Source organism: Bidens hawaiensis, unplaced genomic scaffold (assembly GCF_021521415.1).
Source record: "Bidens hawaiensis isolate Kalapana, Puna unplaced genomic scaffold, B.hawaiensis_p1.1 tig00005079_1, whole genome shotgun sequence".
In the NCBI taxonomy this organism is placed as follows: Eukaryota; Viridiplantae; Streptophyta; class Magnoliopsida; order Asterales; family Asteraceae; genus Bidens; species Bidens hawaiensis.
In genome coordinates this window covers 13,736-30,371 of record NW_027491323.1, presented here as the reverse complement: position 1 = coordinate 30,371, position 16,636 = coordinate 13,736, and the positions used below count along the sequence as shown (strand labels likewise).

General features: G+C 36.6%; 1 protein-coding gene across 1 annotated transcript; it reads right to left on the bottom strand.

The window, feature by feature from the left end:
• Positions 1-1,897: 1,897 nt before the first annotated feature.
• LOC143628850 (uncharacterized) lies at positions 1,898-2,305 on the bottom strand. The gene has a single exon (XM_077098321.1). It carries the CDS (start codon positions 2,303-2,305, stop codon positions 1,898-1,900), a length of 408 nt encoding a protein of 135 aa, XP_076954436.1.
• Positions 2,306-16,636: the final 14,331 nt, after the last annotated feature.

The window sequence follows — 16,636 nt, the reverse complement described above, 5'->3', positions numbered from 1 at the left end:
TGTCCTACGATCGTATGTTCATCAAGGTAAGTGTTTTAACGATTATGTCGATGTCCGGCTAAGTCGTGTGTGTTCGTTCTAGGCTAAGGTTTTGTGTGAAGTACTGTTTTGATCAGATTCTAATGCTTAATGGTCATAGCTTGATTGAATTTATATGATTTGTCTTGCTTCATTAGTTATTTGGTTGATTAAAGGTTGTGTTTGCGATTATTGATTTGTGTAACGTTTGTTTGGTTGTTAATCAACATTTAGGGTTAGGCTCTTGTGTCTTTAAACTATAATCATCAAACCTTATCATTGAGTTAATTATCCCAGACATAGAATTGGTAATTGTGGTGTCCGGGTTCATTTGTGTCAACAATTCGGTTAGGGTATCGTTTGTCATCATAAATCAAACCATAGGACTAGCAATAAAACCAAAGACTAAAGAATATGTGATTGACGTGTGGAACACATAACTCGAACCTAAAATGAATGCTTTTTAATTAATATTGTTTACAAATCTTTTCAAGTAATAATTAGTTTTAATTAAATCTTTTTTCTAAAAATTGTTTGACATCGTTTGTCCGCTTAGATTAAATAAGTAGTTATAAATTAATAAACTTGCACTTTCCTTGAGTCCCTGTGCAGACGACCTTACTTACCCGTACTCGTTTATAGGTATTTAAGTCTTTAATTAATTGTTTTTGAGTAGACCGCGACAGCCTACGTTAACTACGTATTTGGTACCATAGAGATAGTGTCTCCAAATCTTCAGGGCGAATACGACAACACCAAGCTCGAGATCATGTGTCGTATAATTATTTTCATGAACCTTGAGTTGTCTCGAAGCATACGCGATAACCTTGCCTTGTTGCATGAGAACACAACCGAGACCTTGGTTAGAAGCATCACAGATTACGATGAAATCTTCGCTACCCTCGGGAAGAGCAAGAATAGGAGCATTGCAAAGCATGTCCTTATATGTTTGAAACGCTTCTTCTTGCTTTGACCCCCACTCGTAAGGTTTACCCTTATGTGTTAGAGCAGTGAGGGGCAACACAATCTTCGAGAAATTACGAATAAAACGACGGTAATATCCCGCCAAACCAAGAAAAGAACGAACTTCGATTGGAGAAGTCGGTGTTTTCCAATTCTTGACAGCTTCAATCTTCGCGGGATCGACATGGATACCTTTGTCGTTGACAATATGGCCCAAAAATTGAACTTCATTAAGCCAATACTCACACTTCGAAAACTTAGCATATAGTTGTTCCTTTCGTAGAAGGTCAAGGATAGCATGTAAATACTCTTTGTGATAGTTTTCGGATTTTGAGTAGATCAAAATGTCATCGATGAAAACAATTACGAATTTGTCCAAGTAGGGTTTACACACACGGTTCATGAGATCCATGAAAACCGTGGGTGCGTTGGTTAGTCCAAAAGGCATAACACAAATTCGTAATGCCCATATCGAGTACGGAATGCGGTCTTGGGAATGTCATCTTCATTAACACGAAGTTGATGATAACCCAAACGGAGATCGATCTTCGAGAAGCATGCGGCACCTTGAAATTGATCGAAAAGATCATCGATATTTCCATGGGTTTGCCTTGGTATCGTGTTCATACCGTTGTATTGAATGATCCCGGACGGTTGCTTTCTGTTCATATAATGCATACAGCTTTATAGGCCAGTTTTAGAGTTATCAAAAAAACCCTTATCCTATCTATCTATTTCTATTAATACGAGGGAGCGGGTAATGGTTCTTAACGGTGAGCTTATTGAGCTCGAGATAATCGATGCACATACGAAACGATTCGTCCTTCTTCTTCACAAACAAAACATGTATGCCCCAAGGAGAAGAACTCGGGCGAATGAAACCCTTATTCGAGAGTTCTTGCAATTGGCTCGAAAGCTATTGCATTTCGGGCAGTGCAAGACGATAGGGTGCTTTAGCAATGGGATTCGCTCTAGGCACGAGGTCAATGCGAAACTCGACTTGGCGAATAGGAGGAAGTCCAACAACGTCATCAGGAAAGACGTCGGGAAAATCACACACAATCGGGATGTCTTGAATCTTCTTCTTATCCTTATCCTTATCCTTATCCACCACAAGCGCCATAAAGGCAACGTACTTCTTACGCCAATAACGATAAGCTTGAAAGCACGACATAAGGTTAAGCTTAGAAGCAGGCGTACTACCGAATACTTTAAGAACACGACCATCTTTGAGGGGTATACGAAGGAACTTCTCAAAACAAATAACATCGACATGGTTAAGAGTTAGCCAATCCATCCCAACTATAATATCAAAACTACCCATTTATATCAGAATAAGATCGATACGGAACTTGACCTTATTAAGAACTATGGCACAATCCCGAATAACCGAATCAATAGTAATCGAGTTCCCATTTGCTACTTCTACGGTAAAAGGCTTAGACAGCCTATCCCGAGGCTTATCAATCATATACACAAAGTCTAAAGAGATAAAACTCTTATCAACACCGGTATCAAACAACACCGAAGCAGAATGTTTATTAACAAGAAACGTACCATTCACCACTTCGCATGAACTTTGAGCTTGATTCACATTCATCATGAAGGCATGGCCATTCGAACCATGAGGGGTTGGAGCATCTTGATTAGTTGGAGGGGCTTGGATAGCAGGGAATTGAGCAGTTTCATGTGGAGGAGCCATGAGTTGGGGAACTTAAGGAGTATAGGTGTGAGGTGCAAAGCTTTGAGGGATCGGGGGTTGGTAGGTTTGGACTTGGTAAGCTTGGCTAGTGTAATACGATGCAGGCACAACTTGGGCATGATGAGCATAGTATGGTGGAGGCATAACATGGGCTTGATGGGCATGGGCTAGCAAAGGGCACATATTGCAGAGATGACTAGGATCTCCACAATTGTAGCAAGCACGGGTATTTGGAACACCGGTTTGAGCATGAGGAGCATTAGCAGCAGGTCTTGGTTGTAACAACTCGGGTTTTCCATATACAAATTTACACCTACTATCCGACCCGTTTTACGTTCGAGGAATTTTAACACGAAAGGTATCGCGCTTATCAAGAAATTATTATACAATTTATATTTATTTATTATATTTATTTATTATATTTATTTAATATATATATATAACTTTAGAAAATGTTCATTTTTCACCCAAAACTAAACTTTAATCCACTAATGTTTCCATCTTTAATATATAAGGACTAAATTGCAAATTCTGTATAATATTTTATAACCTAATAACCAGACCCGTAAACCCATGATCCGTATTTCCGTATACCCGTATACTCGTGACCCGATTAGCTAGCTTGAGCCACAATTCTCGTCATTAACTTGGAATTAAATCATGTTTTTTATTGTTCTTTCCATCCTTGGCCTAACCATCATCAATAATTAAGAAAACAAGATCATTTAAAATACGTATTGATTCTTTAGTTAAACCGACCTAACCTAGAATCAATTGTATATCTTAAAACTGATTATAACGCAATTAAATACATCTGCACCTCCTATAGAACTCGGCGATCGAAATCCCTAAACTTAATTTTATTAATTTTGGCCGTCAACCACTGTTTGATCTTGTTCTTGTCGCCGCAACTAAATTTGTCGTTATCCCCTGATTCATCATCGTTTAAGATAATTAAATTATGCTTATTGCTCGTCTAACATCGTATAACAAAAGCCCTAACACTAATTAAATGAACATTGAACGGATTTCTCGATTGGAAGTCTAGGGTTTATGATCAAACTTGGTTTTTATTTATTTCTGTATATATGTAATCGTTTACAAGCTTTAAACCACCGACACACCAGCGCAAACGGCTGGTGTGTGTGTGTTAATCCCCTTGGTCGCTGTTCACACAGGTTCGAGTCCCAGCAAGATCGTTTTTGGTATTTCTTTTATACTTTTGCTATTTACTTCTTTTAATTGATTTATAATATATTATAACTAATATTAAATGTTAAATAAACAATATTTTATTTAAAACGACATCATAACGTTAAAATGTTTCGTGTCAAGTAGTCTCGTTACAAGTTTTGTGTATATATATGTGTGTGTGTGTGTATATATATATACACACACCTTATTTATAATAAAATCATCATTTTTTTATTTAAAAACCAACACTAATAATGATGTTTTCTCGTTGTAAATGTCTTTATAAATTCACTCCTATTTATTAGATATATTATATATATATATACATATATGTATATGTATATATGTATTATTTTATATATATATATATACATATATGTATATGTATATATGTGTTATTTTATATTATATATATATACATCAAAATTCGTTAAGATTTCCAAAATATAAATTTTATGATAATTATATAATTAAGCGTTTATCATTATAGAACATCGCAACTCATATTTATTCACACTAATTATTTGTAAGTTCGATTTAACCATAAACAATGATTTTTATAATTTAATGATAACAACAATCCTTAGAGATCAATCGTTCAATCCATAACGTACTAATCATAATTGTAACTCAAATCAAATCGAAATCCTAAATCCAATATACGTATTATATCATTTATAATTCATTTGTAATATTATATTATTTAATTAGGATCCTTATCGGTAATTCTTGAAGAACGTGATTTCCACTTTCTTGTCGTAATCATTCCCGTTTGGCTTAATCGATCGGGTGAGTTTATCATTCCCCTTTTTATACACTGTTTTCAAACTTTTTGGGGACATATGCGTACGTATTAGTATTTCATACTATATATATATATTCAAACAAATTCATGCGTGTTATTGTGAAGTGAGTTAATCAAACATACGTGCTACTTGCTTACTTGTGTTTCCATTCAATCAATCGCATAGCAGGTGTTCCTACTGGTGACCAATGCCCGATTCGCTTGGCAACGGTCTACATACTTGTTTATGGTTTGATTTTATTTACTGCACTTATCACGTCATGCTTATTTATTGTATTGTGTCAAAACTGGTGATATTCTCACTCAACTTTATGTTGACAAAACTCCATTTTATACGCATATGCAGGTTGCTTGTATTGAAGACTGAAGTTTGGACATGCAGACAAGACCTTAGGATATAATCAAGTTAACATTTATTTGAGTTTATATTTGTATGTTTAAATTGTTTATTGTATTTGGTTATTGTGTGTATAATTGTAATAAAATAATTAATTAGATATTGTCACCTTTAACTTTGATAGTATCTTCGAGCTGTGAGCAATCAGATCACGCCCCGACATTTCCACCTTAGGTTGGGGTGTGACAATAGGAGCAGGCGGTGCAGGTTGTTGTGGAGCGACTCGTGCATTAGGAGGTACATGGAAAGTATTGGCAAGATGCCCAGCGGTTACACAGGGTGCAAAGGCGGCATGTGGTTGAAGCAGGATGATGGCAGTTACAAATCGAGCACAATGTGTGTGGTCCGCCTTACGGTTTCTTTTTGTAACATCTCGGATTTTTCAAAACTGTATTCGTTGCGTATAACCCGACCCGGAAATATTTTGGATCACTATTATTAATCAAAAACCAAATAATTATAAATATTTAAGTTTCTAATAATTCACTTGAAGCCCTTGTACTTTAAATAGTGTTTAAGTCTTATTTATATTATAAAAAGTTCATAAAAATGCTCAAAGACAAAATACAGGGACTAAATGTGACAACGTGTGAAACTTATCCCCATACCCTCCGGAGCACCACGCGAAGGTTAGCCTACCTGCTGGCTGCACAGCGTGGTGGCCCCACTGCACCCAATCTTGGTTCGTCTTCGTTCGTCAACTCGTTTAAGGTATAAAATCATTTATTTTAGGCATATTAGGGAGAATTAAGGACCAAGTAATTATAATATAACTAAAATACAACTCTTAATTCGTTTTCCCTTGTCCAAGATCAGATCTTTATGAATCTTTTGGTGATTCTTTCCTTAAAACGTATTTACTTGCTTAATCGGGCCAAAAAGCCCATAATTAGTTCGTTTTACCTATTCCTATATAAACACATCATAATTCCCTGCTGTAAACTTTAATCTAACCCTAAAGAACATCCTCCACCCGTCCCTTACCTCTGTTCATCCTCCAACCCTTCGGGTTTGGCATATTCGTTAAAGATTCAAGACTTGTTTGTTGACTTTGCAAACTCAAGGACGTTTGACTTCCGTTTCTCATCAATCCTTTCACTTTCCGGGTAAGTTGTAAACTGTAAAATCGTTCATACATATTCCCTAGTCGATAACCTTCAATCAATTTTGGTGTTTGAAGGGTGTTGACTGGTCAATTGTTTTAAAACCCGATAAAGGGTAAAACAGTCAACAAGTTTGACTTTGTGTTTTCTCATGCTTCTGGTCGGATTCAACGTTCGGTCCAGAAGACTTTTATTCTCATAACGAAATTTTAAGGCTACTGCCCAAAACCCGACTTCCGACTCGTTGTTCGGATTCTGGTCCGTACCAGCTCGCTTAAACGTTTAATTCAACATAATTAGAGTTCTACTCATCCGTTTGGATTGATTCTAGCAGCATTAATTTCTTTTTTGTTTATAGTTTCATATCACTAAGTTTCAGGTTCTGATCAGTTATCTCGTTTGACGCGTATTGGACGACTCGTTTATCCATTTACTCGTTTATTCTTAATTATTCTCGCTTGCCTTTAATCTAAGGTGAGTTTTATCATTCCCCTATTTTACTCAATTTTCACAAACGTTTTGGGGACATATGCGTATATCATACTATACATACATATCTATACATACATACATATCAAAAATAGCAAATGTGTAATTGTGTGTGATTAATCAAATCCAGTTGTTACGTGCTTACTTGTTTATGTGCGTATTCGTGCTCAGAGAGGTCCCGCATATCCCCATGTATTGGGTTCTCATACTATTGACCACTGCCTGATTCGCTTGGCAACGGTCTTATTCTTATTTGCTTATGGTTGATTTACCAGCGGCCGATTCGCTTGGCAATGGTTTAGTCGACAACTTACTTGCTTATGGTTTGATTTCATTACCGCATTTATTACGTTTTGCTTATTTATCATATTAACATTATTTTGGTGTCAAAACTTGGTGGTAAACTCACTCAACATGTTTGTTGACAAAACTCCATTTTCTACGCATATGCAAGTTACTTGTATTGAAGATTGAAGTTGGACACGTAGACAAGCCCTTAGGATATAATCAAGATAATCATAATATGAACTCATATTTGTGTATTTGAATTGTTTTGTATATTTGGATAATGTGTGTAATATTTGTAAATAATTAATTAGATATTGTCACATTTTATATATGATAGTATCTTCGAGCTGTGAGCAATCGGATCACGCCCCGGCATTTCCGCCATAGGTTGGGGTGTGACACTTTTTAGGAGCATTTTGGTTTTGGGGTTGGTTATTGGCTTGATTCACGACATAATTTTGGTGATGGGTTTTGCGCTTTTGGTTATTGTTGTTGTTCTTGTGGTGGTTGGAGTTGTTGTTTGGGAGGTTTAGGATCGGCTTTGGCATCAGTAGAGGATTCGGCGTTGGTTTTCTCGGCAGCAGGTTTGGAGTCCTTACGGGAGAAGGTACCATCACGAACATGGTCATCAGTCAAGGAAGCAGCAAGGGCTATGGCTTCCTCAATCGTGAGAGGATCTCGACTGACCACCGCGTCACGAAAGATAGTGGGTAGTCCCTGGATATACTTGCAGATACCGCGGGGTACCAACAGGCTCAGTTCCTTGAAACGGTTCGAGTAGGTTGAGTTGTCGCCACCGATTTGTTTAAGCTCCCAATCTCAGTCTCGAGCCTTTGCAGTTCATGCTCGGGACAAAACTCTCTCTTCAATGCATCCTTGAGTTCCTCCTAAGGCATAGCTAGCACTTCTTCAACACCTTGGAGGGCCTTTAAAAGAGTTCCACCACGTGAGAGCTCGATCCTCGAAAACGCTCGAGGAAAACCGAGTCCGTTTATCGTCTGTACATTCACAGTGGATGAATATATTTTTCATCCTCTCAAACCAGCGGAGGAGCTTAGTAGCATTCTCTCGCCAAGATAAGGAGGTGGTTTAGCACTCGTAAAATTCTTGTAGTGGTAGTTGTTTGGTGCAGCCGAGGTTGCAGATCCGTTGGAGTTAATACTTTGTAGTTGGGACACGACTGATGTTCGGGTATTTTGTACATATATTAGTGTGTTAATTATGTAGTGTTGTTTAGTATATTATTAGAACTTTGGTACTTCATACGTGCTTTTGTATTTCAGGTCATTGATCGTTTAAGATGCTAAATTGGAGACTTTTATGAGCATGGAATGATATATCGGGAAGACCGGAGCATAAAATGATGTCTTAGGAAGTGTTAGAAGGATTCGGGAAGAGTTTGGATGAGAAACCTAAAGCCGATGCTAAAACTGAACAAGATGGATTCACAAAATGCAACCAGGAAGTAAAACGAGCATATCTTGGGCTAGAAAATGAGTTACGAGACCCATAATATATGAATTTTGGGTTTCTCAACGAGAGGAATCCAAATATGAAGTCATCTTGGACCATAGGGTAGGACCATCACGCTATACGATGGGTCCCACCGACGGGAAAGTTAGGGTTTTTGTTTAAAATATGTTTGACGACCCTAATCGAGATCATTCAGTTTCCTGAGCATTTTTGGAGAGGAATAGCAGCCTACCATCACTTCCATTCATCTCAAGGTCATCTACATGTTCCATATCATTATAATCTAAGACCGAGAGATGCCGAGACGCGGCTAGACCCTTCGAGTCATACTCGGGATGTATAGTTTGTAATCTTTCAGTTATTTTCTCATGTACTAGAATGATTGATTGTAATTATCTTGATGTTAATCTATGAGTATTGATGTCTAGTATTATTGTGCACAACGTCAGTTTAGGTTTATTTCGATCAGAACGATTAGTGTGCCAGTTGCTATGATAATTGCTTATAGGATTGTTTTGACCTGTTAATTGTGAGAAAGCATACGTTTGTCCTTAGTTGAGTCACACTGGCAGGGACCGTTTGATAACCAATTCCATGTGTCAGCGAGCGTGGATGCCTAAGGGTTAACCGGTTAGTCAGTTTGTAGTTGACATAGGATAGTTTATCTGTTATGTGCATGAGTTTGCTGTTAGTTTGCTTACTTGAATTCCTGGGTGCGATTTGTCTTTGTTAATTGATTGAATACTTGATTACTTGTTTGCTTATTATAAAACATAACTATTTGCTAGTGTGATCAGCACTTTAATTGAACTACTTCATAATGTTAGGAATTGATTTCATTTCACACTGACCACATACTCCTTGTGTTCGACACCCTACATACCCTAGCTTGCTTAGGTGATTAGGACACTGATTTAATTGTTTTGGACTATATAGCGACCTCGATCCTCGAAAATGCTCGAGGCGAACCGAGTCCGTTTATCGTCCGTATATTCAAAGTGGATGAAGATATTTTCCATCCTCTCAAACCAGCGGAGGAGCTTAGTAGCATTCTCCTCGCCAAGATAAGGAGGTGGTTTAGCACTCGTAAAATTCTTGTAGTGGTAGTTGTTTGGTGCAGCCGAGGTAGCAAATCCGTTGGAGTTAATACTTTGTAGTTGGGACACGACCTTGGGTAAAGAAGCAGCAAATTCTTTAGTGATACGAGCAGCCAAACGGCGATCATGAGCAGCCGATGGGCGACGATTGTTATGACGACGAAGGATGGAAGACATTCTACGGGGACCAAAAGTGAAATTCTATGAGGATCAGGTAAGTTGTGTAAACGAGTCAATGTGAGACAATGAAAAATGTGATAAAGTTGTGCTAGTGACTTGTCATGACTTGAGGGAAAGTCGCGATTTAAAATAATGTGGATAACTTTTCGTATAATTAAGTAAATAAAATGTTTATTTCAAATTCAAATGTAAAAGGGTCGGGCTTTCCATGGTAGCTTGAGAACCCAATTTAAATAATGAATTATAAAAGATGAGTTGGCCTTCCATGAGCTTTTTATGGCAATTTAAATGGCCCAACTAAACAACATAATGTAAACTTGGAAAATTGGGCCTCCCATGAGCGATCCATGGCGGTTTAATGGCCCACTTAAATAATGCAATATAAAATTTTGTGAATTGGGCATCCCATGAGCGTTACATGGCATTTTAATGGCCCAATTAAATAATGCAATATAAACCTTTGGCTCTGATACCAATCTATCAAACCCCAACCTAAGGCGGAAGTGTCGGGGTGTGAGCATGATTGCTCACACCTCAAGGTAAGTATCATAAATAAATGTGGCAATAACTATTAAATTAATTTATTTCATTTAAAACACACATCATCCAAATAAGACAAATAATCCAAAAACAAAACAATAATAATCCAAATAACTTAAAATAAATTGTCTTTTAATAAATCCTAGGGTCTCGAATAGGTGTCCATAACTTCAATCTTCAACTCAAGGGATAACCTGCATATGCGTATAAAATAAAATAGAGTTGTCAACAATATGTTGAGTGAGATTGTCACCAGTTTTGCAAAGTTATAATATAATATGAAAGATAAGCAAAACGTAAATAATTGTGGTAAGTATAACCAAACCATGAACAAGTAAAGTGTCAAGAGACCATTAAATAATATATTAAATAATAATATAGTAATACTAATATTTAAATAAAAATAAAAACCATACAAATAAAAAAATAAAAAACATACAAATAAAAAAAAATATAACTAATATTCGTCGTCCTCGTCCTCGTTTGCATACTTGGCCAATATCCGTGCTTTTCTTTTCCCCATCAACGCCCTCGTGGGAGGATCTAGATGCGATAGATCTTTTGTGAGGAGCTTGAATTCCTTTTCTCGCTTCCGCTCCAAGTGAACTTTTGTCTTTCTTCATGCATCGCTTTGTATTCCACATGCATCGCCTTTCTTTCTTTGTGCATTTTCATGAGTTCCTCTTGTTTGTGTTTTTTAGCGTTGGCAATCTCGGTTAGTTTGAGCTCCAAGTTGTCAAAACGCATGCTCACTTCGGAACTCATCGAGGATGTCGTTCTAGAAGAAGATCCTCCACCTCTAGTCGCTGCCTTGGCTTTTTGTCTTCCTATCGGACATGGCAACTCATCCGGTTCATCAAAAATAAATTCCGGATCCAACTCGTTAGATTAAGTTGACAACGACCATCTGACATGGGTTAAGAAGGCGATTGATTGGCCGAAGTAGACGCTGTCTTTGACCGTTTGGACAGTCGCGGTGATGATGCCAGGACCGAATGCCACTTTGGCGAGCTTATGCATTGTCTCCATATTTCAATCATATTGAAATCTCCATGATAACCGGCCTTGTATTGTTTTAAGCAAACCTCCATCACGTTGGCATCGCTCATGTCGCCTTTTCTATTGTTGTTAACGTGGGTGTGAATGTTTGTGAAGTTGATTATTTTTGTGCGTATTGTCTTCCATTTGTTTTAGACGGTATCATTCCCGTGGTAAAAACGTCGACCCATTGTATCAAAGAACTTAGTGCGTATTTCGTCCCAAAACTCCAGGGAATGTTTACCGTCACCTTCGATACATATAAAAGCTTAGTATTAGTAAACAGAAAAATAAAACATGGAAAAGATATAAATATTTTTATAATTTACCTTGAATCAAGTCTTCGGATGAGTCGATCCACGCACGCGCTAACGTCATTTCCTCATTCGCTCCCCACATTTGTCTTTCTCCCTTTTCGGTTGTTTGATCGCCACCCGAATTCTTTTTTTATGACTTATTTTTTAGGGCGGACTTGCGTGTAACATTCGTTATTTTTCAAACCCGAAAATCTGACCCGTTCTAAATTTTTGGTTTTGTTTTTATCCATATTTGTATTTGGATTCGTTAACCTACCGCGTTGGTCATTACGATGTATTATCATTTATAAAGTATTCCTGATGTTTGATGTCCAATGTTCGTTCCATTGTTATCGCGTTTGATTTATTTACAAAAACCCGAGCTTTATCGTTAAATCATGAATCACAACATCCCTAAAGTTCAGGTTAAAAGTGAAAATTTATGTATTAAATCTATTCTTGTATAACAAATAATAGACCGGGGGTCATCTGTAAATTTGTGACATCCGTGGCAAAACCGAGTACACCTTAGTACTTACAAACTCGAATAAGCGTTTAACCGCTTATTGCGTAACGAACAAACGAATAACCAAACGGGTCTGGTTATGGTCCGGATATCCCGGGGTGCCATCTATAAGTGATATACGATCTATGCAAGCAAAAATATTAGTAATATGGCCTTAGTTCGATAGCAAACAAGTTAAACGAAAACATGCATTGATAGTTGCAAACCAAGCATTGTATCATCCGTTAAGCCGAAAAAGACTTACCAAACACTTATTGGAAATGTTTTAAGCGATCCGTGAAAATATTTTTGATTTTTACAAACATATAGTATGTTTTTATAAATTTACACAAAAATAGCCGTAAAACGCTCGTTTTCGCTCTGTTTGTCGCACCCGATATATTTTTGTCGCCAAAAACCGAACCCGAAATAAATTTGGACTCGGCATTTCAAGTTCGGGAACGTAAATCGAGAAAAGTGGGCCAAATGGGCCCAAAAGGGGGCCCAACAAGCCCAGCCCGCCAAAAAAGACTTTCGGCTCGTTTAAACTCGATTAATATCATATAAACATACCTTGATTGCCAAAAATCATTCATAACCATGTAAAAACCCTAAAAATGGTCCATAAATATGTTTTGATCATACACATGGTGAGGAACCTGGAATAATAGTTTTTTTTTACCATAAACACGGATTAAAGGGTTGAAACGGCGTTTTTACGGTTCAAAAGTTCGTTTATGTGCACTAGCCGAAACCCTAAGTTAAGGGCTGTTATGTTGATGAAAATTTGCTTGGTTTGTGATATAGGACTTGTATCTAGCTTGCATAGAAGCACAGGAACCTGAAAACTTGGTTAGAAAGTCGGAAACGAGCCAAACCCGCTAAGGTAATGCCAAAACACTCGCTTACGGGCTGTTTAGGTTAAGGTTGTGATGTGTATATTTTTAGGCCTTGAAATTTTTCAGGGACATCAGAGACCATGTCAATGAGTCCCTGTTCAAATTTGGTAATTTTTGGACCATACGAGAATATTTGGCGAAATTATTACCGAATCGGGATGTTTATTTGGGAAAAATAGTTAAACTACTTCAAAAATTAAGAAATTTTTCTTGGAACTCAGATTTGAGGTATTTTAATCACATATGAATTTTGGGATCATTTGGAGAAGTCTAAAGGTATTTTGTGTATATACGTTCGTGTGAATTTTTATAACCGAATTTGGGTCGAAAAGAATATCACACGAGCTTTTTACATTCTTACAGGTTGTTTTGGGACATGATTTGAGCATTCAGGAATTTTTGTGGAATTTTTGGAAATTGTTTGGGGTAAACGGACGATTTTCAGGCGAAATATAGCTGACAAAATTAATTTTTATAAATTAATAAATCAGTAAATAATTCCAGAAATATTTTTATAAAAATCTACATATTTTAATTGATAAGTGGTTAAATTTTCATAATTTAATGATTAACGGTTAATTAATTATGCTAATTTAAAGATTAAACAAATTCAGTTTTTATAAAAACCGGCAAGTTCGCGACTAGCGAACCTGCGGGAATATCAAAACACCAAGAGTGATCAAAAATCATATTTTTGGATTAATTAAGTAAAAACGAACTTTTCTATGAGAAACCTGGACAATCCGGGTGAATTGTGTGCGTTTCTTCTCAAATCAAACTGAATAAACGGAAACGGGCCCCGTGGCTAATCCGGGACCCCAGTATGTGATCCTTCTTTATAACTTAATCATTTTATTAACCAATACATTTACCCAAGCTTATTTTCCCATAACTGTTTTCTGAACGCGTAAACGAACAACTTGGCCTAGCTGGGAAAACGGGAATCTGAGCCAAGTTCGGTTTTAAGTATTAGACATTGAACAACATCACAACCTAAGCCTATTGCCACTTTCTGGGCGTTCCAGCTATACCCAGATTATTTATACAGCCCAGTTTAGTACTAAGATTATAATAATATTAAAATATTAATATTATTATAATATGGACTATAGAGACTAAGTGATAGCAAGGGAAACGAACCCCGAGCTGACCTCGCACTGAGTGCCTACAAAACTGTGAGTTTCATGACCCCACTCTTTAAACTATTTTACGAACTTTTGGGGTGGAAAGCATGTTTATACACGTTATCTATCTGAAAACGGATCAGGATATAAAATATATGAACATTTATATATGAAAAGTCCCTACAAACATAATGATTGACTACATGTTGATGAAAGATGATTATTATCGTTGATTGATATATTGAGTAGAGATAATACGAATTGCAAAACATAATGAAATTACACGTGACGACATGTTTATACAAACACGTTATGTAATGTTAAACATAACTAATTTGGGGGACAACGTGGTCTGTAATGGCCAAGGGGATAACGTGGTCTGTGATGATTATGGGGCTATTGTGGGCGGAAGGGGGGCCACAATAGTAATAAACTAAAGTTGAGTATGGCCTATGAGCCAAGTTCTGCTGCAACTTATAAACTAAAGTTGAGTATGGCCTATGAGCCAAGTTCTGCTGCAACTTACTAAACTAAAGTTGAGTATGGCCTATGAGCCAAGTTCTCCTGCAACTTACTAAACTAAAGTTGAGTATGGCCTATGAGCCAAGTTCTGCTGCAACTTATTAAACGAACTAACTTGATTATGACATGAATGTTAAGAAAATAATGTGATTATGCGTATTGTGGGCGGATGGGGAGCCACAGTATTTGGTGATACGTGATAAATACTATATGTGTATATGTGTCTATATACATGCTATGTGATTAGCCGTAAGAAATACTATGTGTAGAATATACTAATTATTTGCGTGTACACTATATAATGTTTGAGTTTACGTGGAATCATTGTGGGTGGAAGGGGGACAACAGTGGTTGATGTTAACGCGGAACCGTTGTGGGCGGAAGGGGGGCCACAGTGGTTGAGTTTATGTGGAACCGTTGTGGGAGGAAGGGGGTCCACAGTGGTTGGTTAAACATGGAAATTGGAAACAGGTAGTACGAACAAACAATCACGATTTTACCGAAATTTCGAATTTATATTATAAACTTACATGTGTGCATATGCACACACAAGGATATGGCTGTACATATTTATACAAATGTAAATACATATTTTTACATACGCGCGTACATACAAACTATGACTGTGTGGTACGCAGAACTGATTTCGTTAAATTAATGAAACTCACCAACTATTCGTAGTTGACCTATTTTAACATGCTTTTCAGGTAATCAGATATGAGAAATAATTTCCTGTGCGTTACGTGTCTGATTGGTGATTGATGTCATGGGCATTTGAGTTAGAAGTAAAGTAATTGAAGAACCGGTTTGATTGTATCACCTAGTTTGTAAAAGATGTTAGAACGATATAATATATTTTAAATTAGTTAGTAATGTTTATTTATGAACAATGTATTTGATACCAGTTGTATCTATTGCATTTCCGTTTTACGCTTCCGCAATTCGCTTAACGGGGTGTGACAGAAGTTGGTATCAGAGCCATTAGTTATAAAGAATTAGGTTATCCCATAGGATACCTATAATATAACCGTAGGCTCGATTATCACTGGGAAAGTTAATAATGAGTAACGATAGATCCTGATAGATGCTGGGATGAACTCGAAGTGCAAGTGAGTTATTATGGTCCGGAACGTAATAACAGACTTGCTTGTACGAGTGAATTCGGGAAGAAGTCGCGGAACATACTGATAGGTAAAAATGGCAACATACGTGTATAAAGGTGATGATGAGTATATACGTAAGGTGCATACGTTCTTATCTGAAACGAGGTATTGGGATACGTGTACGTACCATACTACCGATGATATTAAATCTTATTGTAACGAATATTATATTCGATTATAATCAATATTAATTCCTATTATGAATAAAATTATATTGTATCAAAATTTATATTATATTTTTTTTATATAATTAATATTATACCTGTTCGTAACAAATAAAATATTTAATTTCGGTATTAATTAATAATATCCTTTACGATGACCTAAACTACCAAAAAACGTTTTCTTCTGATTAACGATTGGATCGAAGGATATCGATATCGGGTAGCCTTATGACAACTAAAGAACCAGTGTTGCTTGTAAGTAAGAATATGAGAATGCTTCAACAAGTTCAAACTAAATCTGGTGATATGCGAAACCACTAAGGGACTTAATATGCAAAGCCCGGAAAAGAACCGTTGGAGGCATGTTCTATAGACAGTGATTTCAAGAATATATATATATATATATACATATAATACCTCTCAGCATGGGTCTAACCTTTATTTTATGTACTCGTTTCTTTGACACTAAACTAAACTATTTTCTGGTCATCCTTCGATTTCTGTTGTTTGAAAAACAAACACCATCCATGGGGGAAATACTTAGTGATGAATCCAACTTATTGAATTATAAATATAATAACTACTTTATTGAGTCCCTAATTCTATAAACAGACCGTGACTACTAGTACATATAATGTATTAATGATATTTCAAAAAGAAATATTAACAATAATAA